The sequence below is a fragment of the Ichthyophthirius multifiliis genome, assembly GCF_000220395.1.
Source record: "Ichthyophthirius multifiliis unplaced genomic scaffold scaff_1120509251408, whole genome shotgun sequence".
Classification (NCBI taxonomy): Eukaryota; Ciliophora; class Oligohymenophorea; order Hymenostomatida; genus Ichthyophthirius; species Ichthyophthirius multifiliis.
The window spans coordinates 16,728-38,652 of record NW_004085902.1 but is presented as its reverse complement, the minus strand read 5'-3'; the positions used below and the strand labels follow the sequence as shown (position 1 = coordinate 38,652).

The 21,925-nt window shown below is 15.2% G+C and overlaps 3 protein-coding genes across 3 annotated transcripts, besides 66 other annotated features; 1 reads left to right on the top strand and 2 right to left on the bottom strand. All coding sequences in view use genetic code 6, as the record gives it.

The window, feature by feature from the left end:
• Positions 1 to 665: 665 nt before the first annotated feature.
• Positions 666 to 733: a microsatellite.
• Positions 671 to 706: a microsatellite.
• A 34-nt stretch (positions 734 to 767) lies between the features above and the next one.
• IMG5_198110 (ribonuclease t2 family protein, putative) lies at positions 768 to 1,553 on the bottom strand (the record flags this gene model as incomplete). The annotated part of the gene is made up of 1 exon (XM_004024138.1): positions 768 to 1,553. A coding segment is annotated over one exon (720 nt), but the record flags the coding sequence as incomplete, so codon positions are not given.
• A 56-nt stretch (positions 1,554 to 1,609) lies between these two features.
• Positions 1,610 to 1,663: a microsatellite.
• A 282-nt stretch (positions 1,664 to 1,945) lies between these two features.
• Positions 1,946 to 2,039: a microsatellite.
• Positions 1,970 to 2,039: a microsatellite.
• A 66-nt stretch (positions 2,040 to 2,105) lies between these two features.
• Positions 2,106 to 2,133: a microsatellite.
• A 354-nt stretch (positions 2,134 to 2,487) lies between these two features.
• Positions 2,488 to 2,561: a microsatellite.
• A 433-nt stretch (positions 2,562 to 2,994) lies between these two features.
• Positions 2,995 to 3,028: a microsatellite.
• A 6-nt stretch (positions 3,029 to 3,034) lies between these two features.
• Positions 3,035 to 3,136: a microsatellite.
• Positions 3,097 to 3,178: a microsatellite.
• Positions 3,103 to 3,174: a microsatellite.
• Positions 3,105 to 3,202: a microsatellite.
• Positions 3,148 to 3,220: a microsatellite.
• Positions 3,221 to 3,271: 51 nt separating this feature from the next.
• Positions 3,272 to 3,313: a microsatellite.
• Positions 3,314 to 4,108: 795 nt separating this feature from the next.
• Positions 4,109 to 4,168: a microsatellite.
• Positions 4,169 to 4,877: 709 nt separating this feature from the next.
• Positions 4,878 to 5,023: a microsatellite.
• Positions 5,024 to 5,162: 139 nt separating this feature from the next.
• Positions 5,163 to 5,208: a microsatellite.
• Positions 5,169 to 5,220: a microsatellite.
• A 522-nt stretch (positions 5,221 to 5,742) lies between these two features.
• Positions 5,743 to 5,796: a microsatellite.
• A 1,148-nt stretch (positions 5,797 to 6,944) lies between these two features.
• Positions 6,945 to 7,062: a microsatellite.
• Positions 6,986 to 7,030: a microsatellite.
• An 806-nt stretch (positions 7,063 to 7,868) lies between the features above and the next one.
• On the top strand, positions 7,869 to 9,053 carry IMG5_198100 (hypothetical protein; the record flags this gene model as incomplete). The annotated part of the gene is made up of 1 exon (XM_004024137.1): positions 7,869 to 9,053. One exon carries the CDS (start codon positions 7,869 to 7,871, stop codon positions 8,970 to 8,972), a length of 1,104 nt encoding a protein of 367 aa, XP_004024186.1. The 3' UTR covers positions 8,973 to 9,053.
• Positions 7,918 to 8,071: a microsatellite.
• Positions 8,029 to 8,085: a microsatellite.
• Positions 8,253 to 8,342: a microsatellite.
• Positions 8,314 to 8,369: a microsatellite.
• Positions 8,422 to 8,513: a microsatellite.
• Positions 8,988 to 9,080: a microsatellite.
• Positions 9,000 to 9,074: a microsatellite.
• Positions 9,081 to 10,040: 960 nt separating the features above from the next.
• Positions 10,041 to 10,086: a microsatellite.
• Positions 10,087 to 11,859: 1,773 nt separating this feature from the next.
• Positions 11,860 to 11,943: a microsatellite.
• A 2,010-nt stretch (positions 11,944 to 13,953) lies between these two features.
• Positions 13,954 to 13,999: a microsatellite.
• A 173-nt stretch (positions 14,000 to 14,172) lies between these two features.
• Positions 14,173 to 14,217: a microsatellite.
• Positions 14,218 to 14,478: 261 nt separating this feature from the next.
• Positions 14,479 to 14,555: a microsatellite.
• Positions 14,556 to 15,155: 600 nt separating this feature from the next.
• Positions 15,156 to 15,207: a microsatellite.
• Positions 15,199 to 15,238: a microsatellite.
• Positions 15,204 to 15,314: a microsatellite.
• Positions 15,222 to 15,320: a microsatellite.
• Positions 15,231 to 15,308: a microsatellite.
• A 99-nt stretch (positions 15,321 to 15,419) lies between the features above and the next one.
• Positions 15,420 to 15,522: a microsatellite.
• Positions 15,420 to 15,562: a microsatellite.
• Positions 15,427 to 15,524: a microsatellite.
• Positions 15,433 to 15,522: a microsatellite.
• A 29-nt stretch (positions 15,563 to 15,591) lies between the features above and the next one.
• On the bottom strand, positions 15,592 to 20,248 carry IMG5_198090 (protein kinase domain protein; the record flags this gene model as incomplete). The annotated part of the gene is made up of 12 exons (XM_004024136.1): positions 15,592 to 15,734; positions 15,792 to 15,903; positions 15,944 to 16,075; positions 16,134 to 16,256; positions 16,309 to 16,586; positions 16,660 to 16,787; positions 16,950 to 17,018; positions 17,087 to 17,151; positions 17,191 to 17,252; positions 19,339 to 19,735; positions 19,800 to 20,111; positions 20,162 to 20,248. The coding sequence occupies 12 exons, from the start codon at positions 20,246 to 20,248 to the stop codon at positions 15,592 to 15,594; spliced, it is 1,908 nt and encodes a 635-aa protein (XP_004024185.1).
• Positions 16,596 to 16,656: a microsatellite.
• Positions 16,607 to 16,656: a microsatellite.
• Positions 16,815 to 16,933: a microsatellite.
• Positions 17,020 to 17,079: a microsatellite.
• Positions 17,291 to 17,345: a microsatellite.
• Positions 17,396 to 17,443: a microsatellite.
• Positions 17,406 to 17,471: a microsatellite.
• Positions 17,466 to 17,525: a microsatellite.
• Positions 17,476 to 17,519: a microsatellite.
• Positions 17,883 to 17,933: a microsatellite.
• Positions 18,062 to 18,136: a microsatellite.
• Positions 18,507 to 18,550: a microsatellite.
• Positions 18,717 to 18,793: a microsatellite.
• Positions 18,920 to 18,987: a microsatellite.
• Positions 18,922 to 18,986: a microsatellite.
• Positions 20,249 to 20,493: 245 nt separating the features above from the next.
• Positions 20,494 to 20,528: a microsatellite.
• A 33-nt stretch (positions 20,529 to 20,561) lies between these two features.
• Positions 20,562 to 20,614: a microsatellite.
• Positions 20,570 to 20,616: a microsatellite.
• A 645-nt stretch (positions 20,617 to 21,261) lies between these two features.
• Positions 21,262 to 21,330: a microsatellite.
• A 77-nt stretch (positions 21,331 to 21,407) lies between these two features.
• Positions 21,408 to 21,474: a microsatellite.
• Positions 21,410 to 21,455: a microsatellite.
• Positions 21,439 to 21,480: a microsatellite.
• A 204-nt stretch (positions 21,481 to 21,684) lies between these two features.
• Positions 21,685 to 21,732: a microsatellite.
• Positions 21,703 to 21,736: a microsatellite.
• Between the last annotated feature and the right edge of the window lie 189 nt (positions 21,737 to 21,925).

Genomic DNA, 21,925 nt, shown 5'->3' with positions numbered 1-21,925 from the left:
ATAATATTATACTTATAGTTTAATGACGATAAAAAATTACATATATTTAAAAAAAAAAAATTAACTGGATAATAAATCAAATTGTAATGCAGATTCTATAGTTTTTAAAGCATTTTATACATATTTAAAAAATATTAAATTTAAAATTTAATATATAAACTACATTATTATAAAAAAAAAAAATCAAAATTATTTTAATTAAAAAATAAAAAATTTATATATTTAGTATTATTAATTTATTTTTTTATTTTTTAGTAATTCATTTAAAAGTTATTAATAAATATAAATATTTTAAATAAAAAAATATTCATATTAAACTAATTAAATTTATAAATAGATAATTTTTTTTTTTAATTATTTTTAAATTTTTATACTTATTATTCTTTTTAATTTTTTTTATATTAAATATATATTTAATTTTTTATAAATTATTTTCTAAAAAGTATATTTATTACTTATTTTATATATGTTAATAATCAATATTTTATAAATGTTCATCATATCAATTTTATTTCGTTTGAGTAATTTAATTTATATTGATTATGATATATTTTTTTATTATAATTAATTATTTAAGAGTATATATATAGATTATTAATTATATATTTGGTTTTTATTTAATATAAAAATAATCTATTATTGTTATTAATTATTTTATTTAGGATTTTAAATATATATATATATATATATATATATTTATATATATTTTTATTTATCTATATTATTTCTATATTTATATACTACAACTACATATTTTATTTTTCATGTTTATAATATTTTTTGAACAAATTTAATTAATTTTTAAACAAATAAAATTAATATACCTAAAAATCAACAAGTTGGAATATATACAATCTCTTAATAATTACAATTATTTCTTTTTTTTCTACAAGGATTTTTAATAGCTCCTTTTAAATTTTTATTAAGATACATATCAATAGCAAAAAGTAATTATTATTCTTTTACTTTTCTACAAATAACTTCTACTTCAGCTCCAAAATCTTATTAAAGTGCATTTAAAATAGATTCAAGACTATATCCTTATTTATTATTAGGTACAATGTTAGCCTAAGCCAAAGCTTTAATAGGATTATATCTATCATTTAATTTAACAGCTGAACTAAAGAAAGTATTCATATCTCCATCAAAACATGTTCCATGCTTAGACCATTCATGAGAAAGGAAAGTATTATTATCATTATAAAGACCATTCCAATATTTATTTATTTAAGCTCTTGAAGATGAATTTACTTTTTTTAAATCTAAAGATTCAGAACCGCATTTTTAAGGATAAAAGCAATTATCAGTTTAAGAACCATTAGGCCATAATCCATGTATATTAAAATTTTAACTATCAAACTAGCCCATATATTAGGGTTTACATTATCTTATTTTACAAACTGTACCAGGCCATTCTCTTTCAAAAGCAAAATAAGTGTATTCACCTTATTTAGCATTACTTATAATATCTCCTTTTTTACGGGATTAAATAAGTTTTCTGGTTTAGATTGGATTTTATATGAGTTAGTTTATGAATATTATTGTTAATAATATTAAAAAAATAGTTATTAAGTATTTATTCATTTTTTATTTTTATTTATATTTTTTTTTTTTATTTGTTAAATTTATTGATATTTTTAGTTTTAGAATTTATATATTTTTAAAAGATTTATTTTTAAATATTTTTTTAATCCCCACCTTAATCTCTCCTCCACCTTTAATTTGATATTATTTTTAAATAAAGATTTTTAATTATGTTTTTAATAAAATTAATTAGCTAAAAAATTGTAAATTTATTTTTAATAATGTAAATGATTTTTTAATGAATAAGTTTTTTATTGTAAAAAAAAAATAAGATTTAATTATTTTGTAAATTATAGTCTTTTTAATATTTCATTATTATATTTTTTTATTTTATTTTTGTTAATATGTTTTTGATTTATATTTAATTTATTTATTTTTTTTATAGAAAAATCAACTTAACTTTTTTTATTTAAATTATAAAAATAAATGCTTAACTTTTTTATTTTATTTATAAATACATTTGTTTTTTAAATAAAAATTGAATTAATATTTTTATATATCTTTTAACATAATTTTTTATTTTAAATTAAAATAATTAAATTAAAATAAAAAAGATTTTTTTTTTATTTTTAATAGAAAATTATTTCTAAATATATATATAAAAATATACACAAAATAAATATATATATAAAAAGGATTTTTCACTATTATTTTTTTGGCCTTTTAATTTTATATATTAATTTTATTTTTTTATCTATATCTTAACTTTCATTAATTAAATTAAAATCTTTTTTACTGGAAGAATAATTCTTAAAAGTACTTGAATATTACCTCTATTATGAATTATTATCATTTATTTTCACTTTTATATTTTATTTAGAATTGATTTTATTTTAAATTTAATTATTTGTAAAATAATCTTGACTAAGTTATTAATCATTTAATTCTTTTGAAGAAATATACTATTATTATTATTATTATTATTATTATTATTATTATTATTATTATTAATATTATTTTTATTATTTGTTATTATTTGTTTTCTATACCATTTATTCTTAAATAAAATTAAAATCAAGTTTATAATTATTACTATTATTAATCATTTATTTTTTAAATATTTCCATTAAATAATTTTATTTAATTCTTATGCACTTTCAGCTGACATATATATACAATTAATCAAAGCTTTGTTTTTATCAATATTACTTTAAATATAACTATTTTAAAATTAATTTTTCGAATTTTAAAGATAATTATTATTAGTTTTTTAAAAAGAAGTATATTGAAAAGAGTTTGTTTATTATAAATTATTATAAGAAGTATTATTATTATGATATTATTTTAAATTATGTTCCAATACAAGTTGTTCTTGGAAAATACTACGGACATTTATGTTTGATATTTAGAGTTATTTTTAGGTTTTTATTTTATTAAAAAAGTTTTTTCTTTCAGCCGTTAATGGCCTTTTTTTTAAATAATATTAATTTTTATATAATTATTATTACAAATTATAATATTTTTATTAATTTATGTATTATTAATATTTTGATTATTTTTAATTTGTAATATTTTATTTTTATTTATTTATTTATTATTCTATTTTTTATTATTATTAGCTATTTATTTATTATTAATTATTTATTTATTATTATTAGCTTAAATATTATTATTAATTCATATATTTTAATTAATTTTACGTTTAATTTTCTTATAATTAATCTGATTAATTGTTTATTTCTTACTATTATTTATCTTATATATTATTTTATTAATCTTATCTATTATTAATAATACTATTGTTTATTTAAATCAAGTTTTTATTATTTTTATTTAATATAGAATTTAGAAATTATTGTATATTATTTAATAATTAGGAATTATTTTTGATTTCAAATTAATTATTTTTAGAAAAATTACTAGAACTAAATGGCCTTTAGTTTTTTTTTTTAAGCATTTAGTCTTTTTAGAATTTCTCAAGTCTATTTTTGACTTTAATCTTATATTCATCTTAAAAGGTAATCGCATGTTATAATATTTCATTTAAAGAAGGTAAACTTTATTTATTATTTTTAATATTGCTTTAAGATATTTATATTTTTAAATTAGATGATGCTGGTTTATATTAATAGTTTTTATTTATATGTGCACTGGAGATATTTATTTAGTTTTCAGGAATACAAGAGGAAATCTTTTTTGGGTTTACATTTATTTCTTTTTAATTATATTATCTGATTAGTTTATCAACATTTTCGACAGCAGATTTGTTATCATCTTCTTCAATATTTTTGATATTAACTTCTTCTATTTGTAAAGTTTAAAAATTTTTAGTTAAATCTACTTTTTATTTATGTTTTGTACGCCATACATGTTTTTATTGAAGAACTTTTTAAAAAAAATCTCCAATAGAGGAACTTGAATATAAATAATATTTAAATTAAGAAGATGGCATTATTAATATTGTTGCAGAAAAACTTTTAACTACAGCAGAGTAAGATCGTTAATATAAACCATTTAAAATATCTTCTTCGCCGAAAAATTAGCCTTTTGAGATAGTAGAAATCTATAGTTATATATAAAAAAAATATATGTATATATGTATATATATATATAAATATATAAATATATTTATATTTATAATATAAATAATATTAATATTTTATTTATTTATTTATACATTTTACTTTTTATAATGTTTGTTTATTATTTTATTTCATTAGATCATAATTTTCTAAATCTTCTTATGTTTAATTATTATCTTTATTTATCTATAAAATATCAAGTTCTCCATTTTTTATAAAATAAATACAATGCACATCATCATATTAATTAAATACTGATTATTAATATTTTAATTTTATTTTCTATTAAAAGCTAAAACAAAATTTACTTATTGTTTAAAAAGGAATATTTTTATCCATTATATTTACAAAAGAATTTATTTATTTTTCTATTTTCTTATTTTAAATTACATTTAAAATCAAATCAAAATTTTCCCTTGAAATAATTGCAAAATCACTATCTTCTACACACAGAATACTAGCAGTTCTCTTTTCTTTTAATAAAAGTCCACCTTCACCAAAAGTACCGCCTTCCTTAATAGTATTTACAGTGCTAAATAAATATACTCCTTTGTCAAAAAGTCTTATAGGGTTATATATTTCATAAATATTTATACTTTGAGGAAGTTAATTAGCGATTATTTAATGATATTTTTTTTATTGAGAATCTTAAAAAATATAGCTTTATTATTTTCCTGGAGATCTTTTAAATTTATCAATTAATTCGTTTTAATAAATTTCTTCTTAATCTAAATAATCATATTAATAAGATATATTAATATATTCTTAAAAATTATTAATATGTAATTATTATATATTTTTATTATTATTATTATTATTATTATTATCATTATTATCATTATTATTATTATATTATTATATTATTTATTATTATTTTTATGTTATTATTATTTATTAATATATTATTAATTATTATTTTCATAATTTTTTTTTGATGTTTCATTTTCATTATTCTCTGTTTTGCTTTTTTATTTTTATAATTATTTACTTTTCTGAATTTATTTTTAACATTAATTCTTTTTGTTTTTACTTTATGGGCTTTTTGCTTATTTTAAATATTCTTATTTTTATATATATTATTATTATAGTTATTATATATATTCTTGTATATATTAACAATTTTATTTTCCTAGTTCTTTTCTTTACATTTCAATAGTGTTTTTATCTTTTTAAGTTAAAACAGATACTTTCCCGCGGAGTAAAATGTAAAAATTATCGGCTATATCGCCTTAATAAAATAAAAATTCACCTTTTTTTTCTTAGTGTGTGTTATTATTTTATATATTTGTTTTATTTAATTTATATAGTTTTTTTTTGTAGTTTTTGGAAAAAAGGAAAGTCTTTTATGGCATTTTATATTATTTCGATTTCTGTTTTTTAACGTTTCTCGGGTCTTAATTATATTACACATATACAATCCTTTAATTTAGATAAATATATATATTTATATGCTTTTTTATTTATTTATTTAATTATTATTATATTATTTGTGTTTACGTCTATTTTTTAATCTTTATTCCTTGCAACCTAAAAATCGTAGTTTTTGATTTTTTTTTAATATTATTTTATAATTATTCATATATTTATTCTTCTTATGTTTAATTTTAATCTTATAAATTTAAAGGTAGCATTGTTTTTTATTTTATTTATATATAAATATATTATATGTATATATAAATTTGATTATATTATTTTTTTAGTATGCATAAATTACTTAAATATTTAAATTGTGTTTTAGTTTTTATCTTTTTTTAAAAAATAATAAATTTTATAAATAGATATATTTTTATTTTTTCAATAAATTTAAATTATTAAGTTTATTTATAAAAAAATATCAAAAAAAATAAAATAAAATGTTTTTTTTGTTAATTATATATTAAAAATTTATTCATTAAATATAAGTATTTAAAAAATAATATTCATATACATACAACTTATTTAAATCTAAAATTAATAAATAGTATTATAGACTTAAAAATAATTTCTTATCATCCAACTTTTTATTAATTTCTATTATAGTATTTTAGTATATTTCTTAAAATTATTAAAATTATGACAATATACAATATATTTTAAGCTTTTAAAAAAAATTCTGAAAAAAAAAAAACGATTTTATATAATTAAAAAATTTAATAAAGTAAAAAAATATTGAAGAAAATTTTTTAATTTAACCTCATATTATTATTTTTTGAAAATAAAAAATTATAAAATGTTAGAATTTGCTTTTTTTTTAAAAAAATATATAAATAAGAAGGATTTAGTATAATAGTATGTTTATAAAAAAATATTTATATATATTTAAAATTTTAATATAATAAAATCGAAAAAATTATATAAAAAGATTGTTATTGATTTCAAAAGGTAAAAATATAATTATAATAATTAAAAGATTATATAAATATGTTAAATATAAAAATTCAAAATAAACTATTTAATAAGTCCGTTAATATAAAAATTATTATAATTAACAAATTTTATTGATTTAAAAATTATTCTATTTTAGTATTCTCATATATTTTTATATTTTTTTTATACATATAAAAATAAATTTATTAATATAAATTTAAAAAAATATGATTTTTATTGATTTAAAGGAATGCAAAATATATTATATTAATAATATTATAATTAAGAGAAATATATAAATAGTTTTTATATAGATTTGATGAATATTTTTTAAAATATACTTAATATTATTGAAAAAAAATGCAATATTTTATATAAAATAAATATATTTTAAGTAATATATTATATATATACTTTTTTTAAATTTTAAGTTATTATTAAAAATAATTAATAAAATAAATAAGGATAATTTACATTTTTTAATTTTATTTAATTAATTATATAATAATAAATTAATAATTTAAGATATATTCATATATATATATATATATATATATATATATATATATATATATATAAAATATTTTAATAGATTTATATATTAATATATTTTTTTTTTTTTTTAGTTTATCTTTATTTATTAAAACATAATTTTTTTTAATTTAGAAGTATACAAAATTAATTAATATGTTTAAAATTTTCATGAAATTAAATAGTAATGAAATTTTAGAAATAAAGCTCATATATTATTTTATAGCTTTTTTTTTTTTAGAAAACCTTATAAATATTTAATGAAAATTCATTAATATGTTACTTTTTTTAAATTTCTAATTTATATACTTTTAGAGAATAAATTAAAATTTAATAAACATTTTTTTTTCTAGTTTGAAGATTGTAATAAATTCTATTTTTAATATTTTTAATTTAGTTTGTGATATATTTACAAATTATTAACTGATTTATTTTATCAATTTCCTTATAAATCTATAATATAATTTCAAATCCAATATATAAATTATTAAATAATATTAGTTTTTCTTTTATCCCAATATAGGAATTTTGAGAATATAAATATAAAAAAAATAGAATTAATAATTTAGATATTATAAAGTTAATTTATATTTTTTCGGGAATCTTAATCAATGAGACATTCAAAATTAACATAAAAAAATGCATTTCTTAAATTATATTTATATAATAAATATTCATGAAATTATAATTATTTTAATTTTGGGAAATTGAATGAATACTTTTCAGAATTTTTTTTTTTTGAAAATATATATACATTAGTTAATTTCAAATATATATTTATTTAATTAAAATCTTTATTTATTTTTTAACCAAAAAATATATAAATCATTCATTTTTTTATTTGATTTTTTTATCAAAATATATATACAAAAAACTAAAATTAAAATGCCTCCAAAAACACAACCTCCATAAAAAACCACCTAAAAACCCTCATTATAACCACCTGCATAAAAGCCCGCAGTATAACCACCTGCATAAAAGCCCGCAATATAACCACCTGCATAAAAGCCCGCAGTATAACCGCCTGCATAAAAGCCCGCAGTATAACCACCTGCATAAAAACCAGCAGTATAAACACCTGCATAAAAACCAGCAGCATAAACAGTCGTTTAAAAGTCAAATTAACCTGTTCCAGTATAGAAAGGTCCTTAAGTAGCATAAAAAGCAGTGTATAATATATAGAAACAAGGAATAAATTAAAAACCTGGTGCTTAACAAGTCCAAAAATCGGGAATAATTTAAAATAATTAAATATAAGATGAAAAGAAGAAAAAGGAAGAAGAAGAAAGAAAATAAAAAGAAGAATTTGAAATAAAATAAAAAGAGCTAGAAGAAGAACGTATAAAAAAAGAAGAAGAATAAAAAAGGCAAGAATTAGAAAAAAAGCAAATAGAAGATTAAATAATATAAAAACAAGAAGAAGAAGAAAAACTTAAAAAAAAATAAAAAGAAGAATAAGAAAATCAAGAAAAAGAATTCCTAAAAGCTAAAGAAGAAGAAGAAAAAAAATAAAAAGAAGAATTCGAAAAACGAAAAAACGGAAAAATAAACATCAAAACAAACACTGGTGGTCCCACATCTAAAGTTGAATTTTTAATAAAAGACGGAAAAGTTAACTATGCATTAGTAGATGATGAGCTTGCATTAGAATATGCATATGAAAAAGGCTATTAATTCTATTTAACAGCTGAAAAAGATGGAAAACCTGATGAATCTATTTAATTTTTTAGTCAAGGGTCTGGTAAAGGTAAAGTATTTGAAAATTTGCAGACAGGAAATATTTATTGGTGTGTTGTTTTGAAAAATGATGAGGCAGAAGCTAAAAGAAAAGTGTATAAAGCTGATTTTAGTGCATTAGGAAATAAAAATGAAAAATAAAGAACAGAAGGATGTAGTTGTTTATATGGAAATCCATGTGTAGATTAATATGTTTGTTAAGATTGGAATAATAGATTTATGGTCGCGAAAAATAATTTAAATAAAAAATGAACAAAATATTATTAAATATATATATAAATATATAAAAGTATTATATATATAAAAGTATTATATAGTAATATTATTATATATAATAATATATATATATATATATATATAAAAAATGTTATGTATATAAAAAATATATATATGGTTTTGTTTTGTTTAGATAACTGACGACGAAAACGATCATTTTTTTATTTCTTGTTTTCGTGCTTTTAGCTCTAATTGTATTTTATTTTATGCAGTATTTTTTTATATAAATACTATTGTTTTGTTAAGTATAAACATTTTGTATATATAAAACTGCGTAATTTAATTTTTTTTTTTTATATTTAATAAAATAAAATATATTCTAATTATTTTTTTTATTATAGTTCTCCCTTATTCTTTACTAAGTAAATTATTTTATTATATATCTATAAATAATTATATTTATTTATGGGTTTTTATTTATAATTTTTTTGTTTAAACAAAATAATATATTAATTAAAATAATGATAAAAAAAGAATTATTTTTTGTCAAAAAAAATACTAAAAAAATATTTATTTTTTTCGTAAATAAAGTAAAAATTCTCCATAACTAATAGTTTAATAACAAATAGAGAGTAGTTTAATAATTTAAACATCTATTTTTTTATTTTTAACGATAATAAATACACAATCATGAAATATAAAAATAATAATATTGAAATGACGAAAATATATACAAAATAATAATAAAAAATTAATAATAGAAACTTTAATAATGATAATTTAAAATTAAATAATTCAATATAGAATGAAAAAAAGAAAATATAAAAAAAAATTCATTTATATAAAAATTATATAAAGCTATTATATAGATTATGAAAGAAAATATTATAATGTTTATATTAAAAAAATATGAAAATATATATTTATAATAACTTCATTTACTAATAAAAACTATTATTAACAATATACATATGTAAAAAATACAAACGAAATAATAATATATTTTAAAGGCAGAAATAAATACCAAAAACAAAATCACTATATAATGAAAAATACGAAACCATATTTAATTATATATTATAATATTTAAAAATATCTTTAGAAATATGATATATATATATATATATATATATATATATATATATATATAATTAATAGTCAATTATATATATTTAGTAATGGATTTTTTAAAATTTCTTCATAACTAAGATTATACAATTAAGTTTATAAACCTTTATCTTTTAAGTTTTTTCTTTTATCTTTTTCAGACATTTTTTCTATAGTTAAAATAGCATCTTATGCACTTGTAGGATTCCATACAATTGGTGTATTATTGATATTTTTTTATATTGAATTAATAGAATTTTATAGAAGATTAACTTTTTTATCATTTGAAAGAAACTCTTAAACTTTTTTCTTATTTTAAATATTATTATTATTTTCTACTTTATCAATAGATTTTTAAATATTTAACACTTATTTTTTTTTATCATTTAATAATTTCATAATTTTAAAATAAAGTTATTCAATTTAATAATTAATAAATAAATCTTCTTCCGAATTCTATTTATTTTCATCAATTTTATCCTTAATTTCACAAACTAAGTCTCCTATAATATTAAAAGCTTCTAAAATTCTCTCTTTTTTGACTAGAATTTCAACTTTTTAATAAATTCCTTTTTTTTTAATCAAAAAATTCTCAATATCTCTCTTCTTTTCTTATTTTTCTTAAAAACTTTTCTTATTTTAATAAAAACATTTATTTTTTGCACTTTTTTTGTTTGAATTTTCTATCTTTTCCTCATTTTAATGTTTAAATTAACATAAATAACATCCTCCTTTACCCCCACATCCTGTGCATTTTTCCAATAAATTATTACTAGGGTTCCAAGTCTTTTTATTTTCATCATTTTAATTGCATATTTGATTTTCTAATTTTTCTATATGTTTGCTTATGGCATTAAATTAAGCCTTTTTTTCCTATACGAATTTCAATTCGTTTACTGAATGCGCATATTTGCAATTCTTACCCAAAGGGATTGAATTATTTAAATCTCCATGCGGCCATCTAGTTTTAATAAGATCAGGACAGTCTACTTTTAGGGGACAAATTTCATTTTTAAGTGTATTTTTGTTATCTAAATTCAATGAAAGGTTCCTAAAATTCTAATTTTCATCAACTAGTACTTTCTATTAATAAAGAATAACTTAAATAATATTATAGTAGACATCTTCAAGGAATTTAGTATTAGAAGGAGTGAAAAAATTTTCATTTTACTTATATTTTTAGGGATGTATTTTTTCCAAAAAATATAATTACCTTAATAATTAATTTTTATTTTATTTTTCGAATTAATTGCAAATTTCTTCTATATTAAAATTTTCCCCACATGTCTTATAAGCTAATTTATACTAATGATTTTTTAATAATCTCAAGCACTTTTTATATATTCCAAACCTATAAATTTTAGGGAATTTAATTATAAACTAGGGACCCATTTTTTACACCCAATTCTCAAAATTAGGTTTTTTTGAAAAGAGAATAGCTAAAACTTCTTATGCATATTCTATTGTAGTTTCTTCTTTTAAATATTTTTTTATATATTAAGGTGCTCTACAACCTACCATTGGTTAAAAAGTGCATTCTTTTGCATCATCGAATTTCATAAGAAATTTTAATTTTTTATTCTATAAATTTCTTTCCCATAAACAATTATTATTGTTTCTTTCTTCTGATAGATATTTATGTTGTTATTTTTTCTAAAAATCACATATTGTAAAATTAAAAGTAATTCCTTTTTTACCAGAAGGAGCCCAAAAAGGCAATTTTATACTTTTATCTTTTTACATATTTTCAGAAGCAAATTCTCTGACAATCTTGAAAAAAAGGCTTTAAATTTGGGAGGATATTGCCTATAAATAAATATATAAAATATATATATATATATATATATATATATATATATATATATATATATATATATATATATATATATAAAATATATATTTTTAAAATACTTTTTATTTTCCTGAAAAATCTTTAAAAAAAGCTTTCATAAAAAATTCATATTTTTAATCTTCTAAAAGTTCTAAATAAATTTTCTAAATAAAAAAATTAACAGAATAAATATAATTATTATCATCATCTCCTTTATAAAATCTTTTTTTCTCATTCTTATATATTCTAAAGCTTTTCCTCCATTTTTTTTCTTATTTTTTTTCCTTATTAAATTTTTAAGTTTTCCTTAAAATCCTTTTCATCTTCTTCCCTTTAATATAAATAATAGTAATTTTCTATTTCTTCTTCAAATAATTTCCCTATAAATTCACTTTTTTTATCTAAAGGTCTTTCCAAATCTTCCAACTCTAAAAATCCTTCATTTTTTTTACTACCCCAAACATCTAAAACCTACCTTTATTTAATTTTATTTTCCTCCCATTCATCTTTAATATCATATTCTAGTGGATGCTTACATACTTTATTCAACTAAAATTCATCTAAAATCATTTTTCTTAAAACCTTATCTTTGGGATATTCTCTTCTATAAACCAATAATTATTTCCCAATATTAAGTCTATCTTTCGCAACTGAAAGTCCTTCTAAGGTATGTCCTTTTATATCTTTTCCTTTCAACACTTTTTTCAAAAGCCTTTCTTTTTCTTTTATTTCTTCTTATTTTTACCTATTGACTCTCTCCTCTTCTTCTTTTTGAATTTCCGATACTTTCTCCATATATATATTAATCATTTCTTCAAAATCCTCCTCACAAAAAAATACTAAATCATGTTTTTCCTTTTCTTCCTATTTTAAACTGACATAAAATTCGAGCAAATTATCATATTTAAAACAATCAAAGCCCCTTTTTTTTCTATGTAAATGAAAAAATTCAATACCAATTTCTTCGAAATATTCTCTTAAGTATTTTTTTGCATCATATTGGTTAATGTTAAGCTCTTTTTCGTATTTATTTCTAACATCTGAATCCCAAAACATATATAGGTTTTCTATATTTTTAAACTTCTTTATTTCCGGGTATTTTTTTTTATGCAAAACAATTAATAATTGGCAAAATTTCTTTCCGAAATTTTAGTTATTTTATTGTATTTTTTAATTATCTTCTTAATTATGTTTACTATATAATTCTTATATTTTCTATTTTTAATTTTAAAGTAGTTATTAGTATTATTTTTCTTATTTTTCTTTTTATTTCAGTTGTTTTTCATTTTATTCTTATTATCTTTTTTATTAAATCTCTTCATTTTCTCTCTAAGCAATTCGACATTAAATAATTAAGGTCAGTTATATGTCTTCAGGGTGATAAGATATTAATATATTTATGTATTCAGGTACTTTAGGAGGATTCTATTTAATATTTTTCCATAAATCAAATAATAATTGGTCATTTATAATTGTCATTTTTGTCCGTTTTTTATATAATTCCTATTTTTATTGTATATAAATAAATATTTTATCTGTAATTTTTTTTATTTTTGGTATGAAATATACAATTTAATAAATCAAAAAAAAAGCATAAAAAAATAAATTATGATTTTTTATTATTTAAAAAAATTACAGAAAAAAAAAAATATGCTAAATAAAAAATTTATATTATTTGCTTATAGTATTTTTATATTTTGAATGTATTTTTCTTTAAAAGAAATATTACATATTTTTTTTTTAAAGAAAATAAAAGATAAAAAAATAAAAAAAACAATATATTCAAGTAATAAATATTACTTAAAGCTATAAAAAAGGAATTTATCCTAAATCTTTTGGAATGTGTTTTATTTTTTATTATTATATTTCATTCTCTTTTTATTCAAGGTATTTAAAATATTCTTTCATTTTTCTTTCTTTTTCATCACTTTAATTATTTTGATATTAAAATTTTTTTTTTATTAATAATAATGAAGCCTTATTTTTTTTTTTTACATTACATTTTTTCACAATAAAAACTATATTGTTTTAAATATTAAATTTATCAAAAATAATATATAATTTTATTTTACTTTTAAATTTCATTTATATTAAATATTTGTTTCATTTTATTTAAAAATTTGTTATTTTTAAATTATTGAAAATAATATATATTTATATTTTTAATATTTTTTAAAAATAATAAAATAATTCTAAATTAAATATAAATAAATATTTTTATTTATAAAAATAAGAAACAATATAACTTTCTTACTAAAAAAAAATATACTAAAAAAATTATGTTTAAAAATTTTAATTTATATAAATACATATAAATATATATATATATATATATTTATATATTATTATTTTTTTTAATTAATTTTCTTAATATATTTATCAAATTAAATCAATTTTTTAATATATATACTTTTTTAATATAAATATTAAAATTGTAAAATAATCTAATTAATATTATTAATAATTGTTAATAAATTTTAAAATTTATTAAAATATTTTATATTATTATATAATTATATTTTAGTAATTTATAAAATGTATTTCTTTTACATACATTTTCTTAAAAAGTATTAAAAATAACTAAAACACATAAATCTTTGATAGATAAAATATATTCAATCTAAAAATAAATATATATTTTCTAAAATAAAATAATTAATTAAAAATAAAGAAAATTAATTTATATATAAATATATACATATGTTATAAATATTTTAAAAAAGTTTATATTTATATATTAAAACATTGATTTATAGATACATTAAATGTTTATAATATACACTTTGAATTTTTAAGAATATAAATTAATAACTTTAATTGTTTAAACCCAAAAATATAATAATCATACATACAATATTTTTTTTGTTAAAAAAAAAAATGAATATATATATTATATATGTTAATATAATATATATCCTATAAAAAATTCTATATATTTATATTTAAATAATTTAAAAAAGATATTTTTTAAAAACATATTCAGGTAAAAAATTAATAATATTAAATAATGAATAAAAAAATATTTTTTATTTTATATAAAATTAATATAAAAAAAAAGATATTTAAAAAAAAAAAATAAGACGAGAATTCAACAATTGTAAAAAAACGATTTATTAATTTTTTTTATATATAAAAATTAATTTTAATTTTTTTTTTTTTATTTTATTTAAAAAAAATATGTTTTAAAGTAAATATGAAGAAATAGAACTATATATTAAAATATTAATAATTATATATATTTTTAAAGATAATATATATTTTTTTTATAATTATATCTATACATTTTATATATAAATAATTTTATAAAAAAATTAATCTATATAAAAATAATTTATTTTAAATATATTTAATTTTATATTATTTATATATATAAAAATTTTGTATATATATATTTAATTATTATTATATATAATTAATTATTTATTTATATAATTTTTATTATTATAAATTTGTATATTAATATTTATTTTTGTGTTCATATATTTTATTAATTAAAAATTTAATTTACAAAAAAATTTTAATATTATATTTTTTTTCTAAAAATGATATTATTATTTAATATATATATATATATTTATATATTATTTTTCATTTTTTTTATTATATATATTTATATATATATATGTATATATAATTATTTATATATATTTGTATTAATATTAATAATAATTATTGTATATAATAATTAAACAAAAAAATAAGAATATCTATTTATTTTCATGACATATCCTATTAAAATTTTTTAGAATTTAATGTAGACTACGTTCTTTCTGTATTTACGTTCGTAGATGTGCTGTTTTTTGTACTTCCAATTTATTTTACATAATCTTCCATATTAAAATTATAACCAGCAAATAAATCTTTAAATAATAATTAATAAAAATATTATATATAATTAAAAAAAAAAAAAATAATACTTTATACACTATCTTTTCTTAAAAGCAATGCATTTTATTAAATAAGTTCTTCATTAGAATCAATTCCGTCTATTGAAATTTATTATCTATATTCGTAATTATCTTCAATAGCCTAATTTTTTATTTTTATTAAATTGGGGTAAAAAATATACTATTGGTATAAAAGGTGCTTATATTTATTTATTTAATAATTTATTCCATTCAATATTTCTAAACCAGGGATGACATTTCACCTCTTAAGGACCATTAACACCTAATCTATTAGCTGGTTTTCTTTAAATGCACTATAAAATATATTTTTTTTAATAAATAATAAATTATTAATATTTTTATATAATTTACTCTATTAATAAAATCTGCAGCCTCTATTGAATATCCTTCTGGTATTTCCTGTTTTTTAATTTAAACTTATTTAGATAATATTTAATCTCTAATTTCTTTTCTATTTCTACCTAGATAAGGTCTCTTTATATTATAAAATATAATAATTATATGCATAAATAAAATATGTTTAAACTCTTCCCATCATAAATTCATAAGCAATAACCCCCAAAGCAAAATAATCGACTGCAATTCCATGATTTTATCTACACATAACTTCCGGAGCCATATAACCAGGTGTACCCGAAGTGTCCTAAGCATTATCTTCTCTCCAAACACGAGCGACACCCAAATCAGTTAATTTAACATAACCATCTGTATCTAAAACTAAATTTTCAGGTTTAACATCTCTATGAATAACATTATTTTCGTGTAAATATTCAAATGCAAGAATAATACAGCAAACAAAAAATACTATATAAAATATATTTAGCTTTTTTTGTTATATATATATTTTTTTTTTATATATATAATTTTTTTTTATTACATGTTTGATTTTCTTTAAATCTTCTATGTCTACCTATATGAAATCGTAAATCTCCTCCATTAACTAAATCCATTAATAAATACAGATTATCTCTATCTTAAAATGCATAATTCATATTAACAATAAATCTATAAATATAGAAATAAAAATAAATAATATATAATATATATATACATATATATAAATATTATATATATATATATATATATATTATTATATATATATATATGTATTTATATATATATATAGATATATATTTTATATATTAATATATTCATTTATTTTTTTACGGATGTTTTAATTAGCTTAGTAAATTTCTTTCACTCATTACTGAATTTACACTTCTTTTAGTTATTATTCTTTATATTTTTATTTAAAATTATTTATTTTTTATAATAAAATTTTAATAATTTTTTTTAATTTTTACTTTGATTTAAGCATTTCTTTCATTGCATATATTTATTTAGTTTTTTTATGTTCAACTCTCCAAACCTTTTTTTTATTTATTTTTTTATAATTTTTTATTTTTACTTTTCCAAAACCACCTTTTCCAATAACATATTGATAATTAAACATATTCTTATTAATGTTATCTTAAAAAAATATTATTTAAATATGTAATAATTTAATAATATATATATATATATATATATATATATATATATATATATATATATATATATATAAAAAAATGAAAATTTACATAAAAGTTTGCTAGAATCTTTTATATTTTCGATATTATTATTATTATTATTGTTATTATTATTATTTTTATTATTATTATCTATATCAATATTATTTAAATAATTATTCTCAATTTTTATATTGTTTTCATTTTTAATATTATTTTCTTTTATATAATTATTATTAATTATTGAATTTTTTTATTTTTTATTAAAATCTGCTTAAGATCCTTATTATAACATTTAATTTTAGTAAATAGGCTATTAAAAACAATATTATTCTTTCAAATTTTAATTATGATTTAATTAAATATAATTCAAAAAAGGAGTTCCTTTATATTTCTCTAATAACTAACTTTATATTTAATTTTTCTACATCTTCTCACCAAATAAATTTCCTTAAGAAGATTTTCCTTAATAAGGGCTTAACCTAGAAAAATATTAAGTACTTCCATATCCATTTTATTATTAATTTGGTGAAGGTAACTAACTTTAAAAAGAAAGATTTCTTGATATACTAGCAGAATAAGGATATTAATGTTATTACTATTATTATTATTATTATTATTATTATTATTATTATTATTATTAAATATCTTAAAATTATTATTAATTTGTGTTATCTAAATTCTTTGAAGAAATATGCATTTATTATTATTATTGGGATAAATTTTGGACATTTATTTGTATAATTTTGGGCTAGAAAAAATAAATAGATGTATATATATATGTATATAAATATATATATATATATATATATATATATAAATATATGTATATATATATATATTATACATTTATTAATAAATATAGAAATATATAATTTTACTCATACTTTTGATTAATTTTTTTTAGGAGCTTATGCATTTGTATTTATAACAATTTTATTTTATTATTTTTATTAGGAAAATGATGATAGCCTTTATAATTATTGATTAGTTTTCACATTATTATTATTGTTTTGTTGTTAATTAATACTTTGCTATATCCTATCTGAATATTTATAATTATATAAATCTTTAAAATTTTTTATATTTTCACTACTTTAATACATTTTAATATATGAATTAATTTATATATAAATATTTTTGTTTTAAAATTATTACTTTTATATTTAAAATATTTGAATATAATTTTATTTTATTTTATTTAATTTTAAATAATATATAAATTACATTTAAAAAATAAATTATAATTAAAATATAAATAAAATTTTATTTAATTATTTCAGTTAATAAAATTTAATATATTTTTTTTTTTTTAAATGAAAACAAAAAATATTTTTAAGATTAAAATAATTAAACAACAGATAAAGAAAAAAATAATTTAAATATACATTTAATTAATTAAATGAAATCAAAAAATAACATATATATTATTAAAATTTATTATTTATATAAAATATAATAATTATATATAAATATTTATAATTTAAAAAATTAATATTATATTATATATTTATATATACATTTAATATATTTTAATAATATTATTAATACTTATTATTTTAAAATTAATATATATTTTTAGTTACTATTTAAATAATAAAAAAATAATAATATTGTATATATTAATTTTCTTTTTTTTATTTTATATAAATATCTTATTCTTATTTTTTATATTAAATTTTTTATTTATTTTTATTCATATTTAAAAGAATGTAATAATTGCATTAAATTTATTTTTTAAAAGTTTAACTAATCTATTAAGAATTCCAATCTCGAATTCACTTTTTTTATTTTTTTTGTTAATATATTAATATTAATAATAATAAAAATGCAATATAAATAATTTTACATTTCTTTATTAAATGCTTTATATTAATCTTAAACTTCTTTAAAATTTTCTTCAGCTTCATTTTTTTAATTTGTTAAAGTATCAAATATATATAATTCATTTTTAAGATTATTTTTTCTATGAAAAATGAATTCTTCCTAATTTATAATATTTTATTTATAATTTCTGACGATATTAGAGTATTTTTATTTATGTTCACTTAATAAATTAAGTCTATTTTCCCATTTTTCAGTATTTTTAGTTTCATTTTTTTGATTAATGTCTTTTACATCATTTAAAGTATTTTTTAAGTTTACTAATAATTCTATGATTTTTTAGAGTTTATCGTAATTCAAATTATCTTAAATTTAAGATAAAGCCATAATTACAGGTCTGAATAATGAAGATTATTTTGATTTCAAATTTTTTAATTTCCCCAAAACTTTACCAAATCTCAATGATAATTAAACAAAAGAAACTCCATTATGCAAATGTTAAAGTAAAACATTAGCTTAGTCAATAGCTTCTAAAGCAGCAGCTAATTCACTATCAGATTCTTACCAGTTAGCATGTGCTAATTCTCTTTCAGCAGTTCCTATTTCTATTGAGTTAACAATCTTTTTTTTTTTTAAAAAAAAAAAATATATATATATTTTATTTTTTATATTTTTTTTAGTTTGCATTTTAGTAATCACTTTCAGCTTATAATTTAATCAATTTATATTATTCTAAATTTTCTTCGCTTAATTTTATTTCATTTCTAGTAGTATCAGTATCGTCTAAGGTTTATTTAATTCTGCCAGATAATTATTATACTTATAAAGCATAGTTAGAAACGTCGACTTCATTTTAGGTGTTTTTTTTAATTTGAGCATCTTACAATTAATTTAAAATCTAATCAATTAATGCTATGATATCATCAGATGTAGCTTGACTGCTTATGTTCATTTAAATAGCATTTAAAATAGTAGAACCAAATGCACTTTTATAGATCTATTGTTAATTTTTAATATTAAATATTGACTTTTATTTTATTTTTTTACTTCAGCAAGTGATAAATGAGCTTCTTTTTAAGAAAAATTTGAAAAGGCTAAAGTTATGAATAAAGCTAAAATGATGAATGATTTCATAATTTTTATTATTTTTATTTTTTATTATATAATTATTAAATATTTTTGGTTTTTATTTGATTTATTTATTTTGCGTAAAGACTTTTGCTTTATTTAAATACGTTTTGCTCTTTTTTTTATTTATCATTATTAAAAAAAATAAAAATTGCATAAAAACGAATAGTTTTTTTTTTTTAGTTTCCGTTTTTTTTAAGATTTTAGGAAATTTTTTTTTTTAAAAAAGCAAATTTAATAAATAAAATTAATTTTATTTAATAATTTTTATTTATAATTTATATTTTTTTTTTTGGATTAATCAAATTTTATTATTTATATTATCAATTTTTTAATGGATTATTAATTTTTTAATGATATATTATATTTTTTTATTTCTTTTAAAATATTATTTTGCATTTACTAATAAATAAACTCATAATAAATAAATTCAAACTATTATTTAAAGTTTTAAATTTCTTGTACAATTATTATTAAATAAATATAAATCGTAATCGATTAAGATTAAAGTCGCTATTTTAAATAAACCCTAAATATTTTAATTAAACCGTCTCATTTTGGTTTTGATCTATATTTTAAAAGTGTCTTAAATATTTTTTTTATAATATTTAATTTTTACTTATATTTTTATTTTAATGCGAATTGGCTTATAATAAAAATTAAAATTACTTTTTATGGTTATATATATACAGCATATATATAACAAAATCTTTTTACCCCAATAGATTAAAACCACCCAAAAAATATTTTTTATATTAGAGTCCTTAGTCGAATTGCTTTTAAAAAAATAGTTAAAAAGGCCTTAATTAAAACTACCCATGGTAATAATTAAAAAGACCTAAATCAATTAGGGCTTACAATAAATATTTTATTCTATATATATAATTATTAATAATTCTTCTTATCAAAATAAAAATAATAAAATTATATTAAATTGATTATTAAAAATTAATAATAGTGTAAGCTTTCTTTTTAAATACTATTTTTGAAATTTTACAATATAATTAAAGTTTATATCTAATATATATTTTGTTAAATAAAATAAAAAATAAATATTAGTTTATAATAAAATAATAATAAAAATTTTTCTCAATAATTTTATTTTTATATTATTTTAATTTTTTATATTTTTATATATAGTTTTTTAATGAAAAAAATAAAATTTAATTTTAATATAAATAAAAATTGTTAATATGAAAATAAATTTTTAATAAAAAAAATAATTTTTATATTTAAAACTATAAGTTTATAATAAAAAATTGTATTACTAATTAAAATATATAATAAGAATAATATTAAATAATTAATTTAAATTATCCTCGATTAATAGTGTAATTATTTATATTTTAGTACAGATATGTTTATAAAATTAATTTTATAAATTTTCAAAATATCAGAATTATTACTTAAATAATAATAAATAAAATTAATTTTTTTTTTTTAAAAAAAATTCATTTAAAAAAAAAAAAAAATTATTAAAAAAAATAAAATTATAATATCAATAAAAAAAATCCGATATAATTCATATAAAAATTACATTTTTTCATTTTCAATTTAATTATAATTAAATTTATATTTCATATTAAAAAAAAAAAATTAAACAAATAAAGTATAGTATGCTTAAGATAAAGCAATTTTATATTATAAAATAAGTAAATAATTTAAAAAAAATAAACAAATATA